General features: G+C 44.4%; 2 protein-coding genes across 2 annotated transcripts; both read left to right on the top strand.

The window, feature by feature from the left end:
* Positions 1-5,675: 5,675 nt before the first annotated feature.
* Positions 5,676-8,793, top strand: LOC147436009 (uncharacterized). Its single transcript, XM_086487816.1, has 4 exons — positions 5,676-7,342; positions 7,411-7,637; positions 8,301-8,391; positions 8,493-8,793. Exons 1-4 carry the CDS (start codon positions 5,676-5,678, stop codon positions 8,791-8,793), a joined length of 2,286 nt encoding a protein of 761 aa, XP_086343942.1.
* A 12,590-nt stretch (positions 8,794-21,383) lies between these two features.
* LOC147436008 (sesquiterpene synthase Agr3-like) lies at positions 21,384-22,703 on the top strand. The gene has a single exon (XM_086488081.1). The coding sequence runs from the start codon at positions 21,596-21,598 to the stop codon at positions 22,574-22,576; it is 981 nt and encodes a 326-aa protein (XP_086344207.1). The 5' UTR covers positions 21,384-21,595; the 3' UTR covers positions 22,577-22,703.
* Positions 22,704-26,286: the final 3,583 nt, after the last annotated feature.

Below are 26,286 nucleotides of genomic sequence, written 5' to 3'. Positions count from 1 at the left end.
TTTACGTGGTGGTAGGCTACTGCAACAATATATTGTTGATGCATATAGTTGTATGGAGGAGTTGAGGCTTTTGTGGGTTCGTAATCATCAAAGTGAACTTCGCAGTGAGGTGTATCAAGGCTTGACAGATATGGTTGGAGCAAGAGATGGAACAAGGGATGATAGAGAACTGTTATTGGGTGCTAATGTTGGAAGAAGGGTTGTATTGCCTTCTTCGTATGTTGGTGGCCCTCGCTATATGCACCAGCTGTACCAGGATGCCATGGCAATTTTACGCAAGAGAGGAAAACCTGATCTCTTCATTACATTCACATGCAATCCTGGATGGAAGGAGATACAGGATGCATTACTGCCTAGACAAACATCCAATGATCGTCCTGATCTTACTGCCCGTGTTTTCTACCATAAGTTCAAGGATTTGATGGGCTTGCTGATTAAGAGAGCTATTTTTGGTAAGGTCATTGGACACATTTCTGTGATTGAGTTCCAAAAGAGAGGCCTTCCTCATGCTCACATTCTATTGATTCTTGCATCTGAGCATAAGCCAACAGAGACATTGCATTATGATAAGATTGTGTGTGCGGAGCTTCCTGATAAAGTAATGTTTCCATAGCTGTATGATGTTATCAGTCGGTGTAATGTGCATGGCCCGTGTGGAAACTTGAATAAGAATGCTCCATGTATGAAAGATGGGAAGTGCAGGTTTAAATATCCTCGAAGCTTCAGTGCACCGACTACTGTGGCTAGGGATGGATACCCAACGTACATGAGGAGGGATGATGGAAATTACACTGTTCGTAATAAAGTGCAAATGAGTAATAAATGGATTGTTCCATACAATCCATTTTTGTCAATAAGGTACAATGCACATATCAATGTGGAGGTTTTCTCCACTATATCCGCTGTGAAATATCTCTACAAGTATGTGTATAAGGGACATGACAAGGCCACTGTTGTTCTACAAGATAGTGAAGGGCTTCTAAATGAAGTTACAAACTATCTTAATGCTCGATATGTATCAGCATCTGAGTGTTGGAATTAGGGTTGCAGAGAAACACACACATCTTGGAGAAGACGAAGGAAGCTCAAGGCACACAATAGAGAGTGTGTTACTTAGTGTGCAATGGAAAGATAGATAGCCCTAGAGTGATGGGCGTATATACAATGCACGGGGGAAAAAACCTCCTAAAGAGGGAAAAAATGCCCCGGCGGTCCTAGTGTGTTCACACACATCACTACCACATGTATATGGTAACAAACCCCCCCTGGAGTGATGCGGTGAACGAGAGCTGGCACATGAGTAAAGGGAAGTGCCATGCCCTGAGGACAGGATCAGTCCACAAAGGGGAGTAAGCCCAAAGCTTTGCGGAAAGCTTCAAGCTTCTCACGAGACAATGCCTTTGTGAAAAGATCTGCAAGGTTGTCCTGTGTTGGCACATAAGCCAAGCTGATCTCTCCTGCTGAGAGCCTCTCCCTGACATAGTGGTAATGCACCTCAATGTGCTTTGTGCGAGCATGAAAAACTAGGTTCCTCGCAACTGCCAATGCGCTCTGACTGTCAGTGTAGATAGTGTTGGCAGTGTCCTGTCCAACACCCAAGTCAGCCATAGGGCGTCTGAGCCATACACACTCAACCGTAGCTGTGAATACTGCCCTGTACTCAGCCTCACAACTCGAAGTGGCCACAATAGGTTGCTTCTTGCTCAACCATGATATACATGAACTGCCAAGCATGAAACAAAAACCACTTGTGGACACTTGCGTGTCAAAACAACCAGCCCAATTTGAGTCCGAAAAAGCATGTAAGTCTGGCGGCAATGATCCCCCCTTGGGATAAAACAAGCCAAGATGTAAAGTGCCACTAAGGTAGCGGAAAATCCTCTTGACAGCCTGCCAATGCTTAGACCTTGGGCTATGCATAAATCTGCTGACCTGCGAGACTGCAAACTGAATATCTGGCCTCGTGTTGCATACATAAATGAGGCAGCCAACAGCAGTTTGGTAAAGAGTGACATCAGCAGGATCGCCAGCATCATGTAGACTCAACTTCAAACCTGTTTCCATGGGAGTGGCAATAGGTTTGCAATCCTCAAGTCCAAACTTACATAGCAATGTCTCTATGTAACTTTTCTGACACAAGGCAATACCACCATCACACTGCTTAAACTGTATACCCAAGTAATGATGCAACAGCCCCAAATCTTTCATCTTGAAAGTGGCATTCAAATCAGCCTTAAATTCAGCAATATGTCTCTCATTTGGTCCAGTGATCAGCAAATCATCAACATAAAGAACCACAATGAGAAATACATCATCCTCACGCTTTACATACAATGTGCTTTCTGTTGGACTGTTATGAAAGCCTCGTTTAACCAAATGAGTGTTAGCTTTCTCATACCAAGCACGAGGAGATTGCTTCAACCCATACAAAGCCTTCTTACATTTGCACACTTTGTCCTCTTGTCCTTTTATGACAAAACCGTGAGGCTGCGTTACATAAACTTCCTCAAATATGTCACCATTCAAGAAAGCAGTAACAATGTCTGATTGATGTACATCCCAACCAAAATGAGCTGCCAATGCACATAGAAAACGCACAGTAGTCATACGACAAGTGGGAGCAAAAGTCTCTTCATAATCTATGCCTTTTTGTTGTGCATAACCCTTTGCAACAAGTTGAGCCTTATGGCGATTGATCTCACCATCCGGCTTGCGTTTCAACTTGTAAACCCACTTCGTACCAATGGCCTTTTTGCCAGGAGGCAAATCACATAAAGTTCATGTGTCATTCTCTATAAGTGCATCATATTCTGATTTCATGGCAGCAATCCATTTTTCTGAATTCTGTGCTTCATCAAAAGTCAGAGGCTCCTCAACATCATGTAAACTAGACACAGCCAAAGCATAACAATCTGATGCATAAGATGCATGGCGAGAGCCTGAACGAGTACGACTAGATAAAGGTGCATCCAATTTACTGTCACGAAAAGTGTGCACCAGCCATTTTGGCACCATTTCCGTTAGTGACCTGTTTTTCCTCTCAGCAACACCATTTTGCTGAGGTGTATAAGGCACTGTACATTGGTGTTTTATCCCACGACTAGCCAGAAATGCATTAAATTCATGAGACATATACTCCCCACCTCGATCGGAACGGAGGGTGCCCATAGTACATTTTGAGACATTTTCATCCATAGCCAAAAATTGTTTGAAGCACATAAAAACTTCGGACTTCGCTTTAAGCGGAAATACCCACGCATGCCTGGAGTAATCATCAATGAAAGTCACGAAGTACAGGTAATTGCCCAAGGACGGAGTTTGCATGGGCCCACAAACATCACTATGCACAAGCTGCAACCTGCATGTGGCCCTAACTGAACCATCCTTTGGAAACTTAGAACACTGCATTTTACCCAGAATACAGCCTTCACAAACATGTTTGATAGGTGCTTCAAGAGACGGCAAAGAAGCAACCATATCAGATTTCTGCAAACGCAGCAAACTGGCAAAATTCAGATGACCAAAACGTGCATGCCAAAGTTTTGCATCTGAAATAGCCCTTGAATCTGCAACAGCATTTGCAAAATTTTGTCCACACTTGTCATACAAAGTGAGCTTATACAGCCCACGGCACAAAAGCCCAGATGCAACAATTTCATCACCAAAACTGAGATCATGAACTGTACATCTGTCATCCACAAATTTGACTACAAGTCCAAGTCTAGCAAGTGCGGATACAGACAAGAGATTCTTCTTGATCCCAGGTACATAAAGTGCATCAACAAGTGTGAAGGAACTGCCATTAGCAACAGTGAGCACAATCTTTCCAACTCCCTGAACTGGATAAGAGGCGTTGTTGGCACAAGTGACTGAATTCCCATGAGGGACAGACTCGAGAGAGGTAAACAATTCACGATGTGAGGTAATGTGCTTTGTAGCACCACTGTCGAAATACCACACATGTGAATCTGCAGCAACTGACAAGCATGCATCATGGACAGCAGGATTGTAAGTGCACTCTGCGCTAAAAGCCCATTCTGCATCAACATCAGCATCACAATCTCCTTTCACAGAAGACTCAACAATGGCTGCATTTGTAGTGGAACCAGCATTTGCAGTGGAACCACCCTCTTTCTTCTTAGCCTCTTTGGCCTTCAACTTAGGACACGACTTGATCAAGTGATCATTGGCTTTACAATAATGGCAACGCATCTTCTTTTTGCCCTTATCACCAGAATTGCCAGACGAAGTGCTGCCAGCAGAAGCATTAGGAACAGAATTTTTGCCACTCGCAGCAGAACCATAAGAAGTGGCTGCATTACTGTTACCACCCTTTCTTTGAGAAGCAATAAAAGCCTGTTCAACTGCACGCTGCCTAGTCCTGTTTTTTCTAGAAAGTGACTCTTGCAACAGCAATGTGCATAATGCATCAAACTTGACAACTTCAGGATTTCCTTGGGTCATGAGTCTCCAAGTACTAGCAAAAGTCTGGTAGGAATCTGGTAAGGCATCAAGAACAGTCTGCACAAGGGAACTGTCCGAAATGACTTCACCTGCAGAAATGAGTTGCTCATTGATATCCTTGACACTAGCAAGGAAAGTGTCCATATCATCTTCCTCATGCATAATCTTCGACTCTAGCTCTTTACGCAGCAAAGCAATTTTAGCCTCATTGCGGCTTGCATAAAGACCTGCTAGAATATCCCAAGCCTGTTTTGCAGATTTTGCTGAACGGATGTGAGGAATAATGGTGGCTTCACAGACAACGCAATCAATGCATGAGCCTGCGCATCCTTAACATCCCAACGAGCTTGTTCTGCCGTAGGCAAAACAACTCTAACAGCTGCAATCCTTGTAGCAAGACCTGCAACATCCTCAACATCGCCTACATCTTCAGAACCAGGACGTACATCAATGCCCTGCACAATGTTCCAGACACCTTTTGACACAAGAACATGTTGCATCATATAAGCCCACATAGGGTAGTTGTCCCCATCCAACCTGTCCTTAGCAGCAAACATCTTGAACACATCTCTGTTGTTGTTGTCAGCCATGGTAAATGCTGCACCTGATGTGAAAACTGCCCGAAAATAGGAGAAATGGAGCGGTAACAACTTGTGCTATATAGCACAAACCGTAGAAGACTATAAGGCACCGGTTATGCAAAAAACGGCACTGACAGAAAATCTGCACAAAATGACGAAATAGCCTGTGCAGTACTGCCCATAGTGGAAACGGAGGCCGAAATGAGCCCAAATCAAAATTCTGAGCAGACCGAGCTCTTCGAGCTCGCCCAAAATATTTGTCGACCTGCGAACGCTCGCCAAAGCTCACTGAAATCGGAGAAAGTGAGCAGGCGTGTGCTGGAGCAGCTGGCGACTAAGCCCGGGAGGACGTGACCTGCTTTGATACCAATTGTTGGAATTAGGGTTGCAGAGAAACACACACAGCTTGGAGAAGACGAAGGAAGCTCAAGGCACACAATAGAGAGTGTGTTACTTAGTGTGCAATGGAAAGATAGATAGCCCTAGAGTGATGGGCGTATATACAATGCACGGGGGAAAAAACCTCCTAAAGAGGGAAAAAATGCCCCGGCGGTCCTAGTGTGTTCACACACATCACTACCACATGTATATGGTAACACTGAGGCTATCTGGCGTATACTAGGGTTTCACATGCATCAAGAGAAACCCGACATACAACGGCTCCAAGTTCACTTGCCTCATCAAAATCAAGTCATCTTTAGCGACAGAGCGACTGTACAGAGTGTGGTGGAGGGAGATGTCAACAAAAAGACAACGCTCATTGAGTGGTTTGTTGCAAATCAACAATATCCAGAGGCCAACGATTTGTTGTACATAGACTTCCCAACAAAGTGGGTTTGGAGGCCAGCAAGTAGAACATGGACTCAAAGACAAATTGGTGACATGATTGGAAGAATGTACCACATTGTTCCCAATGCTGGAGATTTGTACTATTTGCGTTTGTTACTCAACATGTGCAAAGGATGTAAGTCTTTTGAGGATATTAGAACCTTCAATGGACGAGTATATGACACATTTAAAGAAACATGTAATGCACGAGGATTACTGCAAGTTGATGATGAATGGTTTCTTTGTTTGGAAGAAGCTTCTTTTCAGCAAACAGGGCAACAATTGCGCCTACTGTTTGTAATCATTTTGGTTTTTTGTGAACCAATACATCCTGGTGCATTGTGGAATCGTTTCTGTAAGGAGCTTTCTAAGGACCATGTATATCATATGGGGGTTCGTACAAATGATGCGAATATCTGTGAACACATGGCACAAAACCAAGCTTTGTCAAACTTAGAGACAATGCTTCAACACTATGGAAAGAGGCTCTCGGATTATTCTGGAATGCCCCAGGTGGATCACACCTTGCAAATTATGAGTGAGCATGGAGTGCTTTCTGAAGAGTTCATGTATAACAGAGAGGAACAAAGAGTATTGTCTGCTCGAATGGAATCATCTTTCAATGTTGGGCAAAGGGAAGCTTACAATCGGGTTTTACAAGCAGCTTGCATGAGCAGAGGGACTGTTTTTTTCTTGGATGGGTCAGGTGGAACGGAAAAGACTTATCTCTACAATGCTTTGCTCTCTCGGATACGCGGAGAGTCCAAAGTTGCTTTGGCATGTGCATCGTCCGGGATTGCAGCACAGCTTCTCGACAACGGAAGGACTGCACACTCTAGATTCAAGATCCCTATTGATATAACTTCTGAGTCCACATGTAACATTAAAGTAAACAGCCATCTTGCTGAGCTGTTGCGAATGAGTTCATTGATCATATGGGATGAAGCCCCCATGGCTCATAGACACGCTTTTGAGGCTCTTGATAAGACACTAAGAGATGTCATGAAAAATGACATGTTGTTTGGTGGAAAGGTTCTCCTCCTTGGTGGTGATTTCAGACAGATATTACCTGTTGTGCGAAAAGGGGGAAGAGAAGACATTGTTAATGCAGCTTTGTGCCACTCATACATTTGGCAATGTACAGAAATCATGCATCTAACGCAGAATATGCGAGTGGTCAATTGTTTAAGTAATGTTATTGAAAGAGAGTTTGTGCAATGGACACTTGATATTGGTAATGGCGATGTTTGTGATGGGGACATACTTGATAATGTGGCCCTGCCGGCTTGCATGATGCTACCACAAAATAATTTGCAAGCATTGGTTGCTTGCATATATAGAGACCTTGAAACACAGACTTGCCATGCATCCTTTTTCAAGGATAGAGCAATTTTGGCTCCACGGAACACGGAGGTGGATACTATAAACAATTTGGGCCTGCAGCAATTTCCTGGTCTTATAAGGAATATGTCAGTGCGGACTTAGTGTGTGAATCAAATTGTGATAGCATTTTATTCACAAGTGAGTTTGTAAATAGTTTAGATCTTGGGGGAGGCTTTCCACCACATGTTTTACGATTGAAACAGAATGCTCCAGTTATGCTGCTTCGCAATTTGGATCCAAGAAGTGGTCTTTGTAATGGGACATGCTTGATTTGCAAGCAATTCCACAGCAAAGTGATTGAAGCAGAAATCATTACAGGGTCACATGCAGGAAATGCAGTGTTCATTCCAAGGATTGATTTTCTCATGGGATCTAGAGAAAGTCTCCCTTTTGATTTGAGACGCCGCCAATTTCCCCTACGTTGTGCTTTTGGGATGACAATCAACAAGGCGCAAGGCCAAACATTGGGAGTTCTTGGATTGTATCTCCCAACACCTGTTTTCACCCATGGTCAACTATATGTGGCAATGTCTCGCGTGAGATCCTCTTCTGCCATCAAGGTTGTGGTTGGTGATAGTCACTTAACAAGCATTAGTAGACATGGAGATCAAAGAACATACACTTCTAACATTTTCTACAAAGAGGTGTTGCAATTGACCTGCCCCCTGCCACCCCCTTGCCATGGGGTTTAGTGTGGCTGGATATGTTTCATCATCCAATAAAAAAGCACAGTGACTCTCGCAACTATTTCTTTGTCATTTACAAGCTTAGTATCTTCTTATGAAACATGGTGTAGCCTCAAGCAAGGTATATTCGCTGAAACAATTGACTAAGATTTATTAGTGCTGAGAGATTTATGTTTTATGTGCTTTTTTATGAATTTCTAATCCTTTATTATGTATATATGTATATGTATGAATGAAGATGGATCCTAACGCCTTTGTGACTTACACACTAGGGAGACGACCTCGACACGTCCGAGGTAAAATATTGTATATGTGTGTTTGTGACATTTCGATACTTTAAAGAATTTAAATCTCACAGTCAACGATTATGTATTAGATCCACCATTATGGAGGGGTCCAATCACAGCCATGCAGGTGATTCATCTACTCGAGGACTTGGATGTAGCAAGGTAACAATGTTGATGTTGATATTATTATATTATATAGTAAAGTAATAGCTTTTGTGTATCAAAAAATCTGTCTATACTAATAGCTTTTTGTTTGGCTATAGATCACAATATTACCCAGAATTCTTAATGGTGGGTATATATCATGCTTCATATGATCCGAGCTTGCTGTGTTACATTCAAGTTGCTATTCAGAGAGGATTCAGAGCACGTGTCACCATTGCAGAGTTAGGCAGAACCCGTCCAATTAATGCTATGTTTGCTCAAAATCTGTATCTCGGTGCTTGGTTCCTACGTGTTTTTGTGTTAGGATCTCTTCCTCCAGTGATTGGTAGATGTGTTTTACATCGTGGGCCATGGGTGGTTCGATACTGCAACAGGGCATGTCGTAGACTACGCTTTTGAGCGTATAAATCTTAAGTCTCTACGCATGTTATATTTTTTGACATGGGAAATATCACTTACTCTATATATTATAGTGCAAAGTTAGTTTGAAAATATGTTGTGATGACTTTTGTTTAGGTTGCTCCATAAAGGTTTTCATGTTTTCCATCTTATAAATTTCAAACACACACAGTACCGCTCTCTCTCTCTCTCTCTCCCTCTCTCTCTCATCAAGATGCTGATTTGTTAGTCAGGGGTCATTGGAAAAAAATGTTGTGCTTGGTACTACATAGCACCGCCGGAGGCGGCGCCGTTGCACTAGTAAGGGGATAGAATTCTTGACTGTCTACAACTGACATGCATTCTTGTAAAAGGTTTTCAATATTATAGTCAAAAGTTATGTTCCGGTTGAAAAATATTTGATTTTGCAACTAGAGTCTTGAGAATCGCCATTGTGAATTCAATAAAGAAATGAAAATAGCAATGAAGGTTAAGCTCCAGCTAGCATACCTCCAAGGGGCAGGCCTTGTGATTTATCACTTGTTGAAATTGAGGGTATTTTTGGAAATTTGCAAAAATTAGAGGGATATTTTGGTAATTTTCCCAAATCAGGCAAGGGTTTTCCTTTTTAGGCCCCTGTCACACTGGGACAAGCGGCCATGCTTAGCTGGTAGCTCATGGCCACCACGTCCCACTGTAAAAATCATTGGCCTGAGACATGGGTGTCACACTGGATGGCCAGCACGCTCACGAAAAGCTGCAACAGTTTGACGAAAAGCTGCAATCTACTCTTGCTCCTCCAATCAGCACTCGAGCCCAAAAGTTGGCCGTGGGGGGGAGGCCGGTACACTTTGTGAAAATCTTGGCCATTAGGTGGACGTCCAGCTCAGCCATTTGAAAGATGGCCGTTGTCCCAGTGTGACAAGGTATTGGATACACGTCCCTTTCTAATTGGTCCAACTAGGAATTGCATCATGTCCAGTGTCCTAGTGTGACACCAGCCTCACTCACTCTAGTTTTGCTTTAGTTTTTCATATGGCATCTTCCTATATTGCCTCAAAACTAATGAATCCAAAATTGGCAGGGCCTACTCCTTGCGCTTCCCCGTCCCCATTCATGCATCAAGTGTTCTTCTTCATTTCAATGGCATGCGCACTACAGTATGCATAATATAATGTATGTTTGTCTTGTTGAAAAATTGAACCTATAGCTGTGCCTCAGTGCCTATTATGCCAGGAGACATAAAGACTACAGCCATCGCATGCATCGGCAAACAACCTGGCAGCGAGGCAACATCTGATCACAGATTAGCTAGTGCAAGGACACTAAAAAGAGAAGAAAATGCTAAATTGCGATGAGAACAGCAGCTTACAGCTTAGGCTCATTCCCATCAATTTCTAGTGCTTTGTGTTGAATTTATTTTAATGCAGATTGTGAAAATTTGAGTGGTTATGCATTAGAGGTCTATGGAAGAATGACATTTTGAATCACAAACATCTTGTTTTGTAACTTGAAATCAACTTTTAGTAGACAGGCCTCGTGATTTTTTTATTGTTTTTCCTTCGAACTTTTTAATCTTTATTTATTTGCTCATTCATTAATTAAATATATAATTACTATGCTTATCTATCATTTGACCTCTAGGCAGGCCTTGTGATTCTATCACTTGTTTTTCATGCAAGAAACGTGTAGAACGGTTGGAAACTTAGAATAAACAAAAAAAAATTATTCTTTCAATGTGGAAAGAAATCTATGTGAAGAATCGAAAGCATATAATTACTTGTTCAAGTGCACTTCTTTGGGCTACAGTTGCTCTTCCCCCTCCCCCCACCCCAAATAAAAAATAAAAAAATTACCCCTCACCGCACGATGTGGACCGTAGAGAAGGTGAACCATGAAGCACGAGAAGCGACGCTCTTGGTGCGGACAGACAAACTAGGTTCACCATTCTATTGTAATGGAGTCATGCCATTTCCCTCTTGAATAACAGGCCTTGAGTTCAACTCCTCGTCGGCTAGATCTTTAAGGTCTCTTGGGATAGTTTTCTACGACGTTAAAACTCTCTTCTTCTTCTTCTTCTTCTCTCTCTCTCTCTCTCTCTCTCTCTCCACAGTTCAGGTGAGAGTGAGGTTGGCAACTAGCAACCAACAACTTGCCGTGCCAAGTTTCCATGGAGATTTAGCAACATATGAGAGAGAAGAGATAGTGTTCCTTTAAAAGACAATTGAGGGGAAAAGGTACGTGAGAGAGAGGAGAGAGAGAGTAAAAAGGTTTGGTCTTTTCTAGATTCTAATGGGCTCACTTTTTCTAATTTTATCTTCTGGTGTGGTTTCCTTTGTGCTCCAACCCCTTGACTTAAAGCCCAATTGCAACTTGTTGGAAACCATTCATGGGAGCTTAAAAAGTTCGCAACATGTTGCCAACATGCTGAAAACTTGTTGCTCACGTGAATTGGTGCTCTCTCTCTCTCTCTCTCCCTATCTCCATGCACAAAGTTACACATTCATAAAGTTACACATGCATAAAGTTGTGATAGGTGGCACCTGCATAAAGTTAAAAGTTGCACCTGCATTAAGTTACACATGTATAAAGTTGCACCTGGATATTGTAGTTCAAAGGTAGAAGGTTAACAGATCCCCGACGGATAGGGCAGCAAGGGACAGGTGGCCTAGGCAGGTAGCAAGTTATAATCAGCTGAAGATTTTTCGGGGGCCAGTTATGAGCCCACTTGCTTGCATTGGAGAATGTGCCATTTGCATCTTTTTGGCCTCGCCAACGTTCCCGAAGGTAGTATGCATCATGTGGAGCTATCACAAATCGACAGCTTGTCACAATCAAGTACTTGGTCAGCAAGATACGACAGGATCAAGTTGGGGGCATTTGGCGGTGAAAAGTTGGCGCGTGATTATGGCCTAAGATAGGGAGATCAAAGGAGTTCGAAGATGATGAGGTTTGCACGGCACGGGATTGACTTAGTGAAGGTCCGACCCGGCTTGGCAGTCCGAGGTTCCAACCATTTGGCAAAACATGGGAACCGAGGGAAGAAGGCCAAAAAGTGGAGGGTTGTAAATATGTCTTTAGGTGATTTTTTATGGGCTTGAGACCATGGGCCATGAGGCTGCCACATGGATTGCATTAATCCCACATGCGTTGCTTGATGTTAAAGATTCCGGCTATTTAACCTGGGGCATGAGCCCATTTGGGGTTGTGTAAAGGCAGGCGAGCTCCCCTTGGAGCTCCGTGAGCTATGGTGGATGCTGAGCGACACTGCGTGAGCGCGTGTCTGGCAGTGCAAGGCGTAAACGTCGGTGTTTTGGAGGGTTGGAGGTGGCACCATCGTTGCGCACACCTGTCTGGCCATTGGTGACATGGCGGTCCAATGATAGGCCGTTCCCACGGCCTTAGGGCCCTAAACCTTTAGAATGGAACCCCCCCCCCCCCCCCCCCCCCCCCCCCCCCCCCCCCCCCAAATAGCGACCTCGATATTGCTAGCAAAAGGGGAGGGTCCCGCGGACAGTGAGCATAGAGAGAGAGAGAGAGAGAGAGAGAGAGAGAGAGAGAGAGAGAGAGAGAGAGAGAGAGAGAAGGGCAAGGGGATGGGCCCACTCCAAGGCAAGGCCGGGCAAAGGCCGGGACCAAAGAGAAAGGAGGAGAGAGAGGCCGAGAGCGGCCAGAAGGACTAAATGCAAGGAGACCAAAGGGCCCATTTCAAGGCTGGCCGAGCAAGGACCAAAAGCAAAGGACGAGAGAGCAGAAGCAAGGGCAAATCAAGCAAGTGTGAGTCGGACAAAGAGGACCAAAATTGGGCCAAAAAAGCAGTGCAAAGCTAGGCCCCCACAAAGGGGTAAAAATGAAGGAGAAAAACTTAAAGAAAAGAGAAGCCTAGGGGCAATAGCGACATCGCTATAGCACCCCCCCCAAGTGCAAAAGAGAGAAGGATTAAGCAAATGAATCAAGGCGGTGCCCCCTTCCCAAAAATACCAAATTACGGCACCAGATGGACCAATGAGAGGGCAATTTTCCAAATTGAAGCCCCCCCCCATAAAAGTCAAAGTTGAACCAAATTAGGGGCTTTTTTTCGGGCTTCTTTTGTGCCGTTTGAAGCCTGCAAAGTGGAGTTCTATGACAAACTAACCCCTTTGTACTTTCTTGTGAAAATGGCCATGGTGATAGCAGTGCAAGAGAGTGTACATGCTTTTTGAAGTGCAAGCAAGTCACCACTGCCCCCTCTTGCTGTTGTTTCCCCTTCCTCTCTTTTCTTTCTCCTACTTTCATGTTTCCCCTCAGTGCCGGCAGTGTGGAAGTGTGTGCTCCCCGGACCAACGGTGTTTTGTGTGAGAGAGTGATATTGAGCGGCTGTGAGTGTGTGTAAGGGTGGAGACAGGCCGTGGCAGTAGGTGTGCATTGTGTGATGGATTTGTGGAGTGTGTGAGCAGTGAAAATTGAGCAGGCGGTGGTCTGCTAGTGTAAAGAGATTTTTTGAAGGTGTTTTCTGAGAGGATAGGGGTGTTGTGGATACCCTGAGCTATAGAGAGGCCCTTGTGTTTGTGTTGGGTGTATTCCCCCATTCCCCCTCTCCATCTGCTGGTGCTCGCACAGAGGAGCACACAGATTGCTCCTAGTTAATCGAAAAGAAGCAGTTTTTCGCGTTGAAAGTCATGGCAGCTAGAAGCTATGGACCGATTTTCACAGGCAAAGAGAGCCCTGACAAGTGGATGTCAGATTTCGAGCTGTATATGCTATAGTTGTGTATGCCGAATGAGGATAGCAAAATGAAGACTTTTCCTTTGGTGATGCATGGTAAAGCTAAAGCATGGTATGAAAGCATTGGAAGGTGAGCTGAGGCACGCATGGCTGGATCTACGGGCGAGGTTTCTTCATGATTTTTGCAAGGAGGCATCCCCAGTTGAGATGAATGCAAAGTTGATGGCGCTTAAGCAAGATGTAGAAGAATTCAATCTATTTTTAGGTCATTTTGAAGAGTGTTAGGTGAGCTAGCGACAGCGATGCAATTGGCTAATGGAAACTACTTCAAGCTAGACAAGTTCATGGCGTGTCTGCATCCCAAGGTGAGAGAGAAAGTCAATTTTGAGAGCCCAGAGAATTATAATCGTGCGGTAGCAATTGCCCGATCAAAGAGCAGAAAGATAAAGAAAAAGATAGAGCAGGGCGTGTCAGGCTACAAGACAATGGCCCATGTTCAACCGCAAATTCTGAGGGAGGCTATACACAAGGAAAATCATGGAAACCGAGGTGTAGCTGTTGTGCTGCAAAATTGGGTGCACACGGTGCAAGAATTGTCCGAGCAAATGCAAGAGTTGCGGCTCAGTGTCATGGATAGAGGACAGCCAAGAGGAGCAAGGGGCAGGGCAAGGCCGCTGCCAGGTAGGTGCTACAATTGTGGAGAAGAGGGGCATTATGCACCCGATTGTCCTCAGCCACAGTGAGAGAGAGGAGGTGTTTACCCGCTTTTTGGTAGAGGTCAAGGGCAAGGTCAATTCAATGGTCCCGAAGAGCAAACGATAGAAAATCCTTTGCAGCCAGTTCCGCCAAACGGAGGTGAAGTCCCAAGAGTAAATAGTATCGGGGTGGATAAGCAGGATGTCAAAGTTTTGGTTAATGAACGAGCAAGAGTTGAGAGGGAGAAAGAGACAGGGAGGGAAACGTGAGCTCGCAAAGGCAAAGAGAAGGTGTACAAAGGTAGAGAGAAGCCCGAGCCTAGCAAAAGAAAGAGGCATCGCAAAATCAAACAAGCGGATTTCCAGCTAGGGTGCGGCTATTCCGTGTACAATCTAGTGAGCGATGTTCAAAATCAAAAGGCAAACATCACTTTTGGTCAGCTGTTAGCTTTAAATCCAAAGTTAAGAAGGCAGTGGTTCAAGAGAGGTTACCTACACCGAGGCAGAACAATGGGTGATGGCTTTGGTCTTTGCTTGCAAGAAGTTCAAAGTGCATTTGATTGTGCGCAAGTGTTTTGTGTTGATAGCAAATAATCTATTACCGGAGGTAGTGCTACATTTGAATCCAAGAAGGAGGATTATGAAGTGAGTGTTGGAGCTGCAAGAGTTCCAGTTCAAGTTCAAGGTAGATCACACGAGTTGGTCTCATTTGGCAGACATTCTTGTTAGCAAACCGTTGATTTACCAGCCTATCCAAGGGTGGTGCGAGACAAAACTAAGGAGGAGCCTAGTTTGGAGGATGCTTTTACAATGTGGTTCGACGGAGCATATCGAAGGGTAGTACAAAAGGCAGGAGGAGGTGTGGTGATACACGACCCACACGGTAAAGCTGTATTTTTGAAGGCGTATGATCTGGAGGATGTCCATACCAATAATGAGGTGGAGTATCTCACTCTGCATCTGGGTTTAAAGCAGTGTATAGAGTTTGGCATTTCAAGGTTGGTAGTGAAGGGAGATGCATTGCTAGTCATCAAGCAACTATTAGGCCAATGGCAGGTAAAGCGAGATTCATTGAAGCATTGGTTCTTTTCCATCAAGAAGATGCTGAAGTCTTTTGAAAAGGTCCAATTCAAGCATGTGAGAAGAGAGTAGAACCAATCAACAAGTAGCAAAGTACAAGTGTATGTTGCAAGTTTATATGTGGCCCCAGCCACTTATGTAGGTAGGGAGACTCTAAAGGAGATTGAAGGTTTTTTGAGTACAGGGCAATGTTTAGAGGGTTTGTCCAAGTTGCAAAAGAGAAGAGTGGTGCAAAAGGCCCGCAAATTCACACTGGTAGGTGAAGATCTCATGAACTATGGGCGTGACAGAGTGCTTAGAAGGGTGATGTACAAAGAAGAGATGGGAATGGTGCTGGAACAATGCCACGAAGAAAGTGGACATCAGGGCAAAGACCAAGTTCAATTTTGGGTGCTTAGAGCAGGCTTTTGGTGACCTTCCATAGTGAAGGACGTACATTACTGGTGCAAGACGTGCCACGAGTGTCAGACTATAGGTGAAAGATGACTAGTAGCGGTGTCACAAGGTGCCATCATCGCACAAAGTGCTTTTGAGAAGTGGGTTCTGGATGCCATAGGCCCTCTCCCAAAGTCTACTAGCGGTAAAAAGTACGTGGTGGTAGCCATTGACTACCTTACAAGATGGGTCAAGGCCAAAGTAGTGAAGGAAGTAAATGCTAGTGTGGTGGCTCAGTTTGTGTTCGATAACATCTGTTGCCATTTTGGTGTTCCATGGGTGTTAGTTTCTGATAGGGGTTAGGGGTTTAGAAGCAAGCTCATGAGTGCATTAGTGGAAAAGCTAAAGATTAGAAATCGATTTTCCTCACCCTATCACCCCCAATGCAATGGTCTAGTCGAGAGTGCTAATGGGAAAATCGTCAGGATGTTAATGAAGTATGTGTATAAGGAGGAATCTGAGTGGGAAAAAAATCTAGAGAAGTGTTTGTGGGCGTATAGGACATCCTATAAAGTAGCTACAAATTTCACTCCATTTGAGCTAGTCTATGGTAAGGAGGCTCTTTTGCCGGTGCATGCGGAGCTAGGTGCTTTGAATGGTATGCGGCATGTCAATGCCACTCAACAAGAAGTTCTACAGGATCGGATAGGCCAGTTTAGAGGCTTTGCAGATAGATAGAGAGGCAGCGACAGACTACTATGTGAAGTAGAGAGAGAAGCGGTTGCCAAGTTCAATTAGAACCTGCCAGACAAGAAGATACAGGAAGGAGACTTGGTCATGAAGTATGAAAGCTACTTGGATTTCACATTCCAGAAGAAGGTCAAGAAGAAGTGGACAGGTCCGTATAAAGTGCAAAAGGACTTTCCGAATGGAACCTATCAGCTGGTAAGAGCAAATGGCAAGCTTCTTAGGAATAGGGTGAATGGTGTGCGGCTCAAACTGTATTTCAAGAGGGATTTAGTACCTGAGGTGAAGCAAATTGTAGTCAAGGGGGATAGGCAACCCACCTAAAGCATGCGGTGTGCAAGAGAAAGGAGATGAAGCTTCTGTACATAGCTTGTACATACAGTTATGGTTTTGCGAGTGCTTTTAATCGTCATTTTAGTGTGCCAGTTTTAAAGTTTTGTACATATGCTTTTGGTCGAACATAAATGTTTGACGAGGGGGCTAGGCAATGATGGTGCAGCCAAAGTTGATCCGAGCTAGGAGATGGTCTATGCCAAGCAAAGGCAGTAGGCAGGTGCACTGTAGAAGGCTAGGACATGTACCAAAGCCCTAGGCAGCCAAAGGATAGCGGAAGTGTATGCTCCATGCGGTTTTTTGGGCCAAAAGAGCTGTAGGATGGTCCACATGGGATGACAGATGGAGGTGCTTGAAATGACAAGTCAGTGCTCTGGAATGTAGTGTTCAATGTGCTGTAGAAGCCGGTCCAGACGGCTCATCAAACGGAACCCCGATGCTCAAGATATTGCAGTTTAAAGGTAGAAGGTTTAGCAGATCCCCGACGGATAGGGCAGCTAGAGATAGGTGGCCCAGGCAGGTGTCAGTGGATACATGTGCAGTGCTCAAGTTGTGGAGCATGTTGGTCTTCTCGGATTGCGAATCGGAGCTCTGGTTAGCAAGTTATGATCAGTTGAACATTTTTCGGGGGCCAGTTATGAGCCCACTTGCCCGTATCGGAGAATGCACCATTTGGCATTTTTTTGGCGTTGCCAAGGTTCCTGAAGGTAGTATGCATCATGTGGAGCTATCACAAATCGACAGCTCGTCAATCGGGTACTTGGTCAGCAAGATACAACAGGATCAAGTTGGGGGCATTTGGTAGTGAAAAAATGGCAGGTATTTTTTTTAGTATTTTATGGCCTCAGATAGCGAGATCAGAGGAGTCCGAAGATGATGAGGTTTGCATGGCACGGGATTGACTTAGTGAAGGTCCAACCCGGCTTGGCAGTTCGACGTTCCAACCATTTGGCAAAACATGGGAACCGAGGGAAGAAGGCCAAAAAGTGGAGGGTTTTAAATATGTGGGCTTGAGGTCATGGGCCATAAGGCTTCCACACAGAGCGCATTAATCCCACATGCGTTGCTTGACGTTAAAGATTCCGGCTATTTAACCTGGGGCGTGAGCCCATTTGGGGTTGTGTAAAGGGGGGCGAGCTCCCCTTGGAGCTCCGTGAGCTATGGCGGATGAGTGGCACTGCGTGAGCGCATGCTTGGCGGCGTAGGGCGTAAACGCCGGTGTTTTGGAGGGTTGAAGGCGGCGCCATTGCTGCGCGCGCTTGTCTGGCCATTGGTGACATGGTAGCCCGATGAGAGGCCATTCCCGCGGCCATAGGGCCCCAAACCTTTAGCAGGGAACCCCCCCCCCCCCCCCCCCCCCCCCCCCCCCCCCCCCCCAATAGCGACCTCGCTATTGCTAGGGAAAGGGGAGGGTCCCGCGGAGAGTGAGCATATATATATATATATATATATATATATATATATATATATATATATATATATATATATAGAGAGAGAGAGAGAGAGAGAGAGAGAGAGAGAGAGAGAGAGAGAGAGAGAGAGAGAGAGAGAGAGAGAGAGAAAGGAGGAGAGAGATCCCAAGAGTGGCTAGAAGGACTAAAGGCAAGGAGACCAAAGGGCCCATTTCAAGGCTGGCCGAACAAGAACCAAAAGCAAAGGAGGAGAGAGTAGAAGAAAGGGCAAAGCAGGCAAGTGTGAGTCGGACAAAGAGGACCAAAATTGGGCCAAAAAAGCAGTGCAAAGCTAGGCCCGGGCCACAAAGGGGTAAAAATGAAGGAGAAAAAAAGAAGAAGAGAGAAGCCTAGGGGCAATAGCGACATCGCTATTGCACCCCCCAAAGTGCAAAAGAGAGAAGGATTGAGCAGATGAAGCAAGGCGGTGCCCCCTTCCCAAAAATACCAAATTAGGGTACCAGATAGACCAATGAGAGGGCAATTTTTCAAATTGAAGACCCCCCCTATACAAGTCAAAATTGAATCAAAATTGAATCAAAATAGGGGCTTTTTTCCGGGCTGTTTTTTTGTCGTTTGAAGCCTGCAAAGTGGAGTTCTCTGACAAACTAACCCCTTTGTATTTTCTTGTGAAAATGACCATGGTAATGGCAGTGCAAGAGAGTGTACATGCTTTTTGAAGTGCAATCAAGTCACCATGCCCCCTCTTGCTGTTGTTTCCCCTTCCCCTCTTTTTGTGTGAGAGAGTGAGATTGACCGGCTCTGAGTGTGTGTAAGGGTGGAGACAAGCCGTGGCAGTAGGTGTGCATTGTGTGATGGATTTGTGGAGTTTGTGAGCAGTGAAAATTGAGCAGGCGGTGGTCTGCTAGTGCAAGAGCTTTTTTGAAGGTGTTTTTCGAGAGGATAGGGGTGTTGTGGATACCTTGAGCTATAGATAGGCCCTTGTGTTTGTGTCGGCCCATTCCCCCTTTCTAATTGCACCTGCATATAGTTACACATGCATAAAGTTGCACATGGTTTGTGATAGGGGGCCGGTATTAAAGGTATGATCTTGCAGGTTCATGTTATCAAGTATTGTGTCACGCAGTGTTCGAGAAAAATCATTTTCACAAATATACAAAAATCCCTCCAAGAAAAATCTGAACCGGCAATTTTACAATACTAGTCGGTATTTTTGCAAAATTACACTATTTTCCATGTATTTTAATCGGATTTTTCTCCTTCTTGACGTCCCCTCAACCAGCTACTTTGATTTTGCAACGGGCTCAAGGCTAAGCTGAGGCACACTTTTAATGAACACCGAAATTTGTCTGCCTTCCTGAGATTGGAGAATACAAGCGTTGTTGTCCACTAGGCTCGTGGCAGTGAAGCAACATTCTGGACAAAAACATTTTTGAAACTAAACAGAATGTAAATGCAATGATTTTGAGAAAATGCAATGACTTTCATTCATGTGAATTACAATACTAATGTAAGACTCAAAAAAATCACTGTCTTTTTCTGACTTGGGAGAGTTGGACAACTTTTGTCTCATGTATGAAAGTTTTTCTCACTAAGATTGTTTCATGCTAAATGTTTTTCCTTGAATTTTTCATTGTTGTAAAGCGAGAGATGATGTGAAAAACACCATTTTCGTGTATGAGAATTGTTCCATAACTTATAATTAATTGAGCCTACTCGGTCGATTCTACACTTACCCATTAATTTAACTTTAAGATTCCCTCCCAATAGCTTAGAAAAAGCATAGCCTATCCTTTATCCTCTGTCCCCATGCACCATTAGCTGCCCAAAGCCCCAGTTCCTACATACACACACATTCCCCTCGGCCTTGTTGGTAGGCCCCCACCAGCATGCAGAAAACCTATAGCTATTGCGCTCGCTTCTTATCAGTTCGTGCTCAGACAGGGCATCGCTCGCTTCCCTATTCCAGTATCGGCCTTGCTCCACCCTGTTCCAGTCTTCAACCCCCTCTTGCTCTCATCGCCATCGTCTCCGCCTGGCAGGCTGCTGAGAAACAACACACACACACACACACACACACACACACAAGTCTACGCATCTCCCCCCTGACTACCAGGCTACACCTCGAGCGTCCAATGCAGAGGAATGAGAAAGGGGAGAGTGATTTGCAGTAGCAATCAAAAACACACACACACACACACACACACACACACACACACACACACACACACACACACACACACACACACACACACACACACACACACACACACACACAAACTGTGAAATTCTGCGCCACAGCAACCCTCCAACCCCGTTTTGTTGACATCGCTCTTGTGCTTGCCCGCTTCCCATTGCCCTGCTGCTGCGAGCGCCCTCTTCTAGGCAGGAAACCCTAAAAGCCGCCCGTCAAGGACTACGTCCATTTGCCCTGCACCGACCTACGAGCGAGAGAGAGAGAGAGAGAGAGAGAGAGAGAGAGAGAGAGAGAGAGAGAGAGAGAGAGAGAGAGAGAGAGAGAGAGAGAGAGAGCACTTCTCGTGCTGCCTGCTCTCCATGTCCCTTGTCCGCGTCTTCGCCCCACGCGGCATCTGCCCCTTCCCATTACAAAAAAGATCTTTTTGTCTCCCTCCGTTCATTTACCACCCCTATAAACACTTAGCTTCACAAAGGTATCTCCCTAGATACCATCTAATAGACCCCATTTCCAAAATTGGTCGGGCCTACTGAGGTAGACTTATGAGCTTGTTAATTTGGTACGCATGTTTTTTTTTTTTTTTTAATAGCAAAACTCACAATTGTGAGTGAATTATATTTATCAACCCAAATAATTACAAGGTCTTGTCATGTTCGTGTTGAGCATCCACAATTACATCGGCTATCAGGGCAGCCACCCCACCCAACTCGCCCCCTTATCCTTGATACATAGGGTCCTTTGTCATGTTCTTCTAAGATCTTTTAATTACGATTTTCCCCCATCCTAGGAGGCACGCATGTTTTCAAAGTGGTGTGTTGAGATGCTATTGTTTTCAAAGTGGTCCTTTGTGAAAGTGGTCTATTGAGATGGTATCCTTGTTTTTCAAAGTAGTATATCCTTCTTTTCCAAAGTGTTCTTTGCGTTCAATGCCCCCTCCCCACATACCCCTCTCCTCGACTACACGCCATGGCTACACATAAAAAATGGTATGTGAAGAGAGGAAGAGAGAGAGAGAGAGAGAGAAGAGAGGGGGGGGGGGGGGTTTGAGAGATTGAGAGAAAAATGGTATCCTATGATCGTGTGTGTGTTGTAAATTCAAAGGTGAAAGCCTTTTTTTTTCAAAAATAGTTTGAAATTTGGTACAGCTGAAGCAGCTTGTTCTTGCAAGGTGCAAAGGGTGCATGATATAAAGCCCACAAAAAATCCCGTCTAAATGAAAGCATTCTCAATCAGTGAGTTGCAGGAAAGCTTGCATGCACAAAAGTGAGGTGTAGGCAAGCATGGAAAATGGAAAGCGGCCACACGTCCCTGAAGAGATGCACTTTGAAGACAACCTCTTTCCGCTTACATTCCATCCGAGGCATGCAATTGCAAAAGAGATGTTGCACGCATGGGCAGAGAAGAGTCTCAACCCTCATGACATAGAAGCATTGCATAAGCTTCGCATCGATCAACTGGCATTCACCATGTGGCCAATGGCGTTGGTAGAGCCACCCAGCCGATTACTTGCATTGGGCCAATTCATGTTTTGGCTCTTTTTGTTCGATGATGAGGTGGACGGTTGCACCGGTGAAGATGGTGGGGTCCTCCAAGTGGAAAGTCTGTGCAAGCGTGTCCTCGATGCTTTGTTTTGTGACGACAAGGCAATGCCAACATCGTTGGAAGGGAAGGAGCCGGCCTGCATTACTGTGGCTAGAGAATGGTGGGCGGAACTAAAAAAGAGAATGCTACACAGTCAGGAAGCTCGCTTTCAGGTAAGCCTCACTGCATACGTGCAAGCCCATTCAGAGGAGCGGCGGATCACTGTGGCCTCCAAGATGCAGTCGGCCAGTGTGGAGGAGTACATGAAGTTACGCAATGATACGTATGCATTGCCGCCATTCTATCTAATGACGGAGTATAGCTTGGGCATTGACCTAGATGAGGAGGCGCTCCAAAGCTCTCTCCTTCACCAACTACACCAAGCTGCGGGTGAGTACATGTATTGCATAAATGACATCATCTCCTTTGCAAAGGAGTTCGAGAAGGATCAGAATGCCGTCCTCAACATTGTAAATCAGCTCCACGCCCACACTTGCAAGGAGCAAAAGGGTCTTGTGCCCATCCACGTCGCCGTCTCGCAAGCTTGGCGAATGATTCAAGAACGCAATCTTGACTGTGCACGCCTCGCCCAAGAAATTGTCACCTCTCCTCTGTTGGCTTCCAAGCCAGATCTCCAAAGCTATGTGAAGAGTCTTTGCCTTGCGACAACCGGCAATTGAGCTTGGTACGTGCAGGCCGAGCGATACAAGCCAGAAGATGTTCCAACTCTTAGTATTTAGGTAGGCTTGCCTCCCCGAACTCTCTCTATGTATTCATATATATGTAGAGGATTAAAATAAGAATAATAATATTTACAAACACACAGACACACACATATATATGTATGTATTAAAATGTATTGTGTATGCAAGTGTGCTCTGAGATTAGATGCGCAAGCAAAACACAAAACGTGCAATATCACATGCATTGATAGCAGTTGGCAAGACACTAGAGTGAGAGGTCCTCACAATGCCTATGGTTAACTTTGTCTAAGCTTCATATTTGTTGGCACTGCCCTAAGGCAGGGGCATTGTTTTGATTTGGATGTTAAAAAAGCTTTACTTAACGTCAGGTCAAGTACGACAACCAGCTTCAGAGATTTGAGTTAACTTTAAGTGAAGTGGCAATTGATGGTATGATTTACAATTTAGTCCACCTCCCTCTTTATGTGTCTCTCACTCCTTTTGTCATAATGCAAGTTTGTTTCTTTGTGTGTCTGTGTGTGCACGCGCACGTGTGGGTGTGTGTGTGTATATATGAGAATAAATGCAATGTGTCTTTGGTTTTCTTCTTGAAAATCAACATAAGAATAAAGACTTTGTGATCGAAGGCCCTCATTGGAGATAAGTGTTAAGAGAGGGCTTATCAAACCCATCCCAAAACAGATTTGTTGTTCTCAACTGAAACATTGGTGCCCTATAACGATGATGTCGGTGGCCTACAAAATTATAGCTAAAGCAGTAGCCCTTAGACTAGCCCCCTTATTAATCAAGATCATCTCACCCCACCAACATGGGTTCATCAAAGGAAGGTCCATTTACAATAACATCTTGGCAGCAATGGTGGGCATCGAATACGCAATTGTCACAAAGCAGGAGTGCATTTTGCTGTAGTTGGACCTGGACAAGGCTTATGATAGAATAACATGGATATATATAGAAGCTGTCATAGAAGCTCTGGGCTTTGGGCCTCGCCTATGTCGGCCGGTACGTGTAATGGGGGGCTGGAAGCCAGTCAGAGCTCCTATTCAACAATAGAATTGTGGACTCTTTTGAGGTCAAAAGGTATTGAGCAGGGGTTCCCTCTGGCCCCCTTACTTTTTGCCATAGGACCACATCCTCTAATCACGACGCTCGAAGCTAGTGCGGAACGAGGCGAATTGCAAGGCCTTGCCTTGCCTTACCAGGAAATAGCCAACTATTGGCAAAACTTTTTGCAGATGATTCTCTCCTCTTCTTGAAGGCGTGCCCCCAGGTCATCAGAAAAGCTTTGGAGATTGTACAAATATTCTCAGTAGCTTCAGGGTCCCAGTGTAATATAGAGAAGTCAAGGCTGATCTCCCTATCGAAAAATGACTCATTTGACCCTTCTGTCTGGTCGGGGGAGATTGTCACAAAAGGGAATATCTTTAGATATCTGGGAGCCCCCTTGGGGGTGGACGTAATTCACAAGCAAAGATTTGAATGGGTGCTTGAAAAATCAAAACAAAAATGAGTAGGTGGGAGTATGCTCTTCTCCCATTCCTAAGTCGGATAAAAGTGATGAATGCCTTTACGATTCCTTACATTGCCTTCACTAGCCCGCTTCTGAAGATGGCTAAGTGTCATTGGAAAGAGTTCTTGAAACCAGTAAAAAGGTTTTTATGGAAAAATAACACGAAATCTTCCAAGCCATGGCAATGGGCCCATTGGGAATCAGTTGCTCGGCCAGGGAATCAAGGAGGCCTCGAAATTCTCAACCCTCTGGTCCATGCAGAAGCTTGTTGTGCCAAATTTTTTATTTCCTTGGCTAAACAGGATCAAGTTTGGGTTGTCATGATCAGAGATATGATTGAAGCAGCTAAACTTGGCTCGAAGGGTGGAAAGTGGGGAGGGGTGGAGGTTCATGACAAACTGCTTGCCCCGGCCTAGTCTACCTTAAGACTGGGAGGCAGCTCAGGAGAATTGGTAAGAAAATGCAATAGAGCAGTAGGAGTCTTAAAGTGGGGGGAAGAAGCCAGATACATCAAGAACTCCATTTTGCATTGGTCCCCCTGGCTTTCCAAAGTTGTAGATCCGCCACAAACTCCCTATTGGATTGAGACAGCCAGGAAGCTGAATAATAAGGGTCTGAAGTGACTTGGGCACTTATGGGGCAGTGGCAACAAGAGTTGGAAAACCATTGACCTTTTGGTTGCTCAGGGTTATCAAAGGCCTCGCAGGGAAAATATGCAAGTGGGTCCAAAGAACATGGAGGATTAGTCTTTTCAGGACTGACCTATTCCTTATGGGTAAGAATTCAAGTAGTCCTGCACTCCTCGTCAGCACTCAGATCGTCAGATACTTCTTCTTACATAATATATGGCAGACAAGGAATCGCCGTGTGTTTGAAGGAGGTTTTGAGGTGGCAAGCTTTGCAAAAATTATACAAGAAAGCAAAGTGCTAATATGGACACTCGGGCACAAGCAACAATCGGAGGATTGGTCTAGGACTACTTGTGCCTTGTTGTCGATAGAGGGAATGCCTAGGATGGGGGCTAATCTTGGTCATCGGTAAATAAAAGATCTCAGAATGACATGATTATGCACGTTGTGTATTAAGGAGGAGGGGGTGGGTTGGTAGGGGTGGCTACCCTGATAGCCGATGTATGGTCTCTGAATGATGTCATGGCTTAACAAGAGCATGACAAGACCTTGTATTTTTTTGGGTTGTTCAATATAATTCACTCACAATTGTGAGTTTTGCTTTAAAAAAAAAAAAAAAAGACTTTGTGATCACCTAGTTTCCTACATATTCCATGGTATGAGTTTCTCTAAATTAATTTTTTGGTTGGAGTAGTAATTGCATTTATACATATATATGAGTATAAATGCAATGTGTGTCTCTAGTTTTGTTCTTGAAAATCAACATAAAAATAAAGACTTTGTGATCACGTACACATTCCATGGTATGAGTCTCTATATTAGTTTTATGGTTGGACTAGTAAATGCACTTATTGTGAAAACTTGGTTTTGATACCCTTCTTTCAACAAAGAAAAAAGGGGCTAGGATGGGGTTGATTAAGAGTAGGGTAGAGAGGTTCATGCTTAATTAAGAGTAGGGTAGAGAGGTTTATGCTTAATTAACCTAGACAATTGAGTAAGTATGCATGTGAACGTGCTTAGAGATCAAATGTCGCTTGTAGGCATACATTGAGGGTGGAAAGATGCTAGACATCCTTGAAGATGTGCACTTTGAAGACAGCCTCTTTCTAATGACATTTTATCTAAGGTCATGTAGTTGATTGCAACTGACAATTGGGCAGGCAATTCTATTGATTGCAACTGACAATGGACTTGGCGCTTGTTTTGCAGGTTGAGTGATACAAGCCCCAAGTTGTGGTTTCTTCTTGAAAATCAACATATTAAGAATAAAACCTTTGTCATCACTTGGGTTCATGCATATTCCATGGTATGAATTTCTCTATATTAACTTTTTGGTTAGAGTATTATATGCAGATATAAATAATTGAAACTTGGTTTTGAAACCCTTCTCTCTCTCAAAAAAAGAAAAAACACCAAACGTTACATCAATGTCAACAGATACTATGTAGCATTTGGCTTAGTCTAACTATGTAGCTCTCTCTCTCTCTCTCTCTATATATATATATATTTATTTATTTATTTATTTATGTATTTATGCATGTCTGTGT

Source organism: Adiantum capillus-veneris, chromosome 18, assembly GCF_014529385.1.
Source record: "Adiantum capillus-veneris isolate H3 chromosome 18, ASM1452938v2, whole genome shotgun sequence".
NCBI classification, from domain to species: domain Eukaryota; kingdom Viridiplantae; phylum Streptophyta; class Polypodiopsida; order Polypodiales; family Pteridaceae; genus Adiantum; species Adiantum capillus-veneris.
This window is presented reverse-complemented; position numbering and strand designations above follow the sequence as displayed.